Source organism: Lipotes vexillifer, unplaced genomic scaffold (assembly GCF_000442215.2).
Source record: "Lipotes vexillifer unplaced genomic scaffold, Lipotes_vexillifer_v1.1 scaffold921, whole genome shotgun sequence".
In the NCBI taxonomy this organism is placed as follows: Eukaryota; Metazoa; Chordata; class Mammalia; order Artiodactyla; family Lipotidae; genus Lipotes; species Lipotes vexillifer.
In genome coordinates, this window is record NW_006787800.1 from 2,134,078 (window position 1) to 2,139,891 (window position 5,814).

General features: G+C 50.1%; 1 protein-coding gene across 1 annotated transcript in view; it reads right to left on the reverse strand.

The window, feature by feature from the left end:
- UQCC2 (ubiquinol-cytochrome c reductase complex assembly factor 2) overlaps nt 1-1,554 on the reverse strand; it is a 21,479-nt gene extending 19,925 nt beyond the window's left edge. The window contains exon 1 of the mRNA XM_007460844.1: nt 1,382-1,554. Within this exon, the coding sequence (XP_007460906.1) occupies nt 1,382-1,519 (138 nt within the window). The 5' untranslated portion in view covers nt 1,520-1,554. The remainder of the gene's footprint in view (nt 1-1,381) is intronic.
- Nucleotides 1,555-5,814: the final 4,260 nt, after the last annotated feature.

Sequence of the window (5,814 nt, forward strand, 5' to 3'; positions counted from 1 at the left end):
ATCCTTGGTTCCTCTTTCCCTTTACCCTATATCCAATACATCAGCAAGTCCTGTTGAGGCAACCTTCACATCGCAACCCCAATGTGGCCACTTCCATATCCTGTGTTGCCATCTTCATCCAAGCCACCACCATTTCCTGCCTGGGCTACCAGAGTGACTGTTTCTATTCTTGCCTCCCTATGATCCATTCACTGGTACAACCAGAGTGATCTTAAAAAAAAAACAGTAAACTAGGTCACATCAGCCCCCTGACTAAACCTCCCCAGAGGCTTCTCACTGGTCTTATGATAAAATCCACCCCCTAACCAGAGCCTGCCTATAAAACCCTACCGTGCCTGACTCCTGTCCTCCTCTGACTCAACTCTTAGAAAATGGCATTTCACTCACTACCCTTCAGCCACTTGGGCTTTCTTTTCTGCTTCCTGCCTCAGGACCATTGCACTGCCTGAAAGAACACCAAGTGTTCATTGTTGGCTCATCGTCTTCCCTTAGGTCTCATCTATGTGTCACCTCCTCAGTAAGCCTTTATCTATCATAACTAATATTACCCTTTTACCATATGATACTCTATTTCATATCCATCATAGTACTACTCTGCACTGCCTTATGTGTGTCTACTTGCTTATTGTGTCCTGAACTAGGACGTAAACTTAAATTTCATGTGGGCAGGACCTCATCTAATTAACTACTGTCTCCCCAGCACCTGGAACAGTTCCTGGCACATGGTGGGTGTTCCAATAAGTATGTGCTGTATGAATGAACAAATCCCAGAAGTGCAGCACCAACCTGGAGGACAGCAAGAACACAGGTCTACTACTCCCACACATGGGCACGGGGTGAGGACTCAAACCTGCCGCACGGGCTTACAAGGGCCCAGGAAGCACACCAAGGCTTAGTGGGGACCCTGCATAGGTCCTTGGGCATCAGCTCAATCACTGCACAACACTTCGAGGTAATGGCATCGTGTCAGGGGAGCAATAAGCCTATGACTGTCACCACCTAGGACTGGTGTTGTGGGACTCAACCCCGGCTGCACCCTGAATCACCGAGAGCTTTTAAAAACACTGAGGGCAAGGCCTCACCCCCAGAGATTCTGATTCAACAAGGTCATATGGTCCCAGGTATCTAGATTTTTAAAAAGCTCCTGATGAACCTCCAACGTGCAGCCAGGTGAAAGTACTGAGCAGAGGATAGGATCACCGCTCTCCGCAGTTTCCCCGGGCGTTAAGAGGGTCCCCGGGTACGCGCGGCCAGGGAGGAAAGGCGAGCGCAAGCGCGGGGCCCCGCCGCCAGCCCGCTCGTGGGCCCCGCCCTGCCTCCTCCTTTCCTCCCCTCGCCCCAACCGCCTCCCCGCCGCAGGCGGACCCCACAGTCTGGTCACCTGGGTGTTCTCTCCCTCCCGAAAGGCCTGCGCTACCCGCTGCCGCAGATAAGCGCCCAAGTCCCGGCCTCTTTTGGTCTCGTCCACTGGCCATTCCTCACAGAGTCTAAGAAAACGCCTGTAACGGCTAGCCGCCATTTTGGGCCCTGCTTGTCTCCGCCCCTGAGGGAGGAGTCGGCGGGGACAGGTGGAGCTTGCGCACTAAGCATCGCCGGCTTCCGGAAGAGGTGGGGGTGGGAGGGAGGAGTGAGCATGCGCCCCTTGGCCGGTTCCCTGCGGCTTTCCTGGCGGGGCAGCTGCTCTCCTGTCTCTGGAGGGCCAGCTGATTCAGTCTTCGTCCCCCTGGAACCAGCCCGGTTCCCAGGGGCAAGTCAGTCGTGGAGTACACCGGGGATAGCTTGCTTCTCTTTTTCAGTGACTGCACAAGCTCCAGACTAAAAAACCCTCCTCTGAGACCTCTGCTAATTGCATAAGCGAATACATTTGCATGTAAATACAAGTGGTTATTCGATGAAGATGTGTTTGATCTTAATCACGTAGCATGCACACGTGGTTCGCAGCCCCCCCTACCCTTTCTCACAGTCCCTGTACCTGTCGCTACCATTTGGTGATCTGCCACAATTCCTTCTTTAGTGCTACTCAGCTCTGTCCCTCTTTCCCCAGCTTCTATCAGTATCCTTTTGAGCGCCCCCTCCCCAAGCCAGCTACTTTTCCCTGCTTGAGCAACGTCATCTGGGTTGATTCAGCCTCTGGAAAAACTTGTCTTACCAAGGCTTCTCTTCTACATCTCCAGCTGCATATCATGTGGGATGCTCTGATTTTTCTTTTCAAAAGATACCCCCACCTTCCAGATTTTCCTTAAGAAAGTCTCAGCCCCCTTTTGCATCTTTCCTGCCTGAATTTAGCCAGGACCATCCTGTGCACACACTTGGCTTCCCGCAAACCTCTTCCTTCTCACCTTGCCTAATTCATAAGTCCAGGAGACTCCTGCCCTGAGTCAGGAAGTGAATACATAACCAAAATACAAAGTTAGAAGTGACAAGGGCTTCCACTGAAGTGTTAGGGAATACTAGGAGTTTGGAGAAAGAACCAGTACTTCTAGCTGTTCAGGAGATTAGGAGGTGGAAGATCAGGGATTGCTTCGGAAGGAGATAGCATTTGGGCTGGGCCTTGAGGATGGTTAGAATTTGGATAAGTGGAAATGGTGGGGCATTCCTTCCATAGCAAGAGCCAGGCCTGGGGCAGAATGGGAGAGCTGAAGAGGGAGGAGGAAAAATCAGTGGGTGGTTTTAACAGAGAATAGCTCTGAACTGTCTGAAGTCCTTAAGGGTAAAGACCTATGAATGAGGACCTTTGGGGACCCAGGGTGTGTGATGCCCACTTGAGGTGAGTTCAGGGGGAGTGGAAAACGAGGCACTCAAGGGCACCCCCAACGCGTTCCCAGCCCAACGGTACCTACCTGCTCCACTCTCACCACAGCTGTATTTGTAATGGGGAAGAACAAATCTGAGTCCATGCTGGATCTGTTTCTTTTACTTTAACCTTTGTATCTATTGCTTTTGCTACAAGAGTGTTGCCTATAGCCTGACATATACAGGGTAGCCCATTCTCAAGGCTCTGACCTTTGAAGGTATAACACTTTCCATTCATACAGAGATAAAAGGTTGCAGAACAGAGAATACCGTTTGCCTTGTTGGAGGTTTACAGGAGCAGTAAGACTGGACCTATGTGGACAGCTGCGAGAACAAAGGATTCCGGCACCAAGAAGTTTGCAGCAACCAACCACACCCATTTCAGTATAAAAGAAGCCTGAATTCTAACTCTGGGAAGGTGGTTCTTTGGGACATTACTTCACGATCTTCTCAGTCTGCGGGCTTTTCGAATAAAGTCACTGTTCCACGCCCCAACAACTCGTCTCTCGATTTATTGGCCTGTCGTGCAGTGAGCTTGGACTGGGTAACATATTTATAACCACATAGTTTTGATGGCTGTCCCGAGGCCCAAAGAGGAGGGTTATATCTATTTACTATCAGTATCAAGCTCCAGGCACTTAGGGCTGTGCTGGGTGCCCCGAGGCCTTGTCGTTCTGCCTGAGGCCCCATCACAGCTGTGGCTTTGAAGAGCACCTGGCTGGCCAACAGGTGTCTTGGGAGGCAGGGACAGAGGTCCCTCTGTGTTCAGCAAGAGAAAGAGTAACATGGCTTTCACCTAACTTGAGGCACAAGCACAACATCTTCTGGATCAGCCTGTGGTCGCCCTGGTTCAGTGCCCACCTCTCTTCCCCACACTGCAGGCTTGTCTGACTTGCTGGTTCAGTTGTGAGGCTGTGGAGGCTGATAGACGTGGGTTGGAATGTGGACTCGCTCATTCATTCATTCATTCATCCAGGACTATCTATACAATTTGTGGGGAAAAATGAAAATGTGAAGCTCCTTATTAAAAAATTATGAAAAAGTTCAAGACAGTAACAGCAGAGCATTAACCCGGGGGCGGGGGCGGGGGGGTTGCCTTCAGATCACAAACCCAGGAAGCCAGCCCTGAGCTCCTCCCATGTGGTGGACAAAACAGGTGAGGGCCCTGATACCACGGGTTTTACATTTAAGTGGGAGGAAACAGACAACAACCAAGCAAACATACCATAACAATAACAATAATCATCATAATGCTTTATATGTATTCAGTCCTTTAGTAAATGAACAAGATAATTTCAGATGTGATAAGTGCCAGGGAGGGGTCAAGTCAGGGTGCTACATCCACAGTGATTGGGGTGGGGGTGCGGTCTGGGTGGCCTGTAGGCGTTTGTGTTTGAGAGAGACCTGAGTCACACGAGGGCAAAAGCGACTTCCAGGTAGAGGGGCAGCAAAGGCAATGGCGTTTGGAGCAGCCAAACTTGGGTGGGCTATTTAATCACTCTGAGCCTCAGCTCGTCATCTTAAAATGGGAATTATAATGATAAATTGACACGTACTGAGTGTTTGCTGTGTGCCTGGCACTGTTCTAAAGGCCTTCCTATTGACTCATTTGGTCCTCACAGTGGATCTCAGAGAAAAGTACCACTTTTATCCCCATTTTACAGAGTTGGAAACTGAGGCACAGAAAGGACAAGGACTTGCCGAGGTCACCGGGTGGGTAAGTGGCAGAGCCTGGACCTGGACCCCAGCTGACTGACTCCAGAGCCTGTGCACTTACCCCTCCATCAGATGCCTCTTCAGGCCTCCGTGCAGCATTATCGCTGTGAACTGCATGCATGGTGTGTTTCTGTATTTTCCCAGGGGGCACTGGGGGCATCTCTGGCCTTGTTTTACCTTGTCACCCCCGCCCCCCACAACGCCTGTGGGTGACTGGAGCCTGAGTCTGGGCTCACTGGCTTGTCAGTCACCGGGCGTCATTCTGTGCACATTAATAGGCGTTGCCTGGAATGTGGCTTGGCAGTGCCAGCCCCTCCGGAAGTTGATGACCATGTTAACACCCACCTGCTGACGGTCGCTCATTCCACACTGAATGCAGCCTCCCCTGGCTCCTTGAAACACGCCAGCGGGGCTGCACCTCCCGATCCATTTGGGATGGGTATTTGGGCTTTATGGAGCCCTACTAGCTCTTTATAGAAACCAGGCACCATCAGGGGGAGGAGAGCGGAGGGAGGGAGCAATTCTTCAGTTTTTCAAATTACAATGATCCCAGTCATCGAAACACCGAATCGCACATTTAAATCGCTTGAAAGTAAAAACATCATTTTGTAATGCTGCTGTTAATAATGTAAACATTAAAACCGAATTAAATACTTAGCTGTATCGTGGGGCACGATTGCCTGATTTTTCTTCTTTCAGCTTCTTCAACTGAAGGAAATGATTGGCTGCAGTACCCAGATATGTTACCATTAAAAGTGGGTCCGGACTTGCACTGGAGGACCTAGTCGTTTAATGCCCCTGGAAGGGTCACGCTGGCAGCAGATTGCTGCCTTTTTCTGGAGGTGAGCTTTTTTTCAAGATACGTATGTGTTGGAGGTGTGCTGGGAGATGCTGGGGTCTTAAATTTCAGCCTAATACATCCAGACCCCTCAGCTCTGTTGAGATATCTTGTCATCTGCCCCAGGGACCTGCCTCCCCACCTTCACTCTGCTCTCTACTCAATGCCACCTCAGAGAGGCTTTCCCTGGTCCCCATTCAAAGTAGCAGCCCTATCAGTTTTGGTCCCCTTTTCCCTCCAAGCACTAGTCACTATCTGACAACAGGCCCTGGCAACCAGTCATCTCTCACCAAAGGAATCTGAAGAGAAATGACATTAGAATAAACTGAGGTCTCCCAGCCTACCTGTCCCCACTCTCTCTCTTTTTTTTTTTTTTTTTTTTCTTTTTTTTTGGGTTTTTTTTTTTCTTTTTTTTTTTTTTTTTTTTTTCTTGCGTTATGCGGGCCTCTCACTGTCGTGGCCTCTCC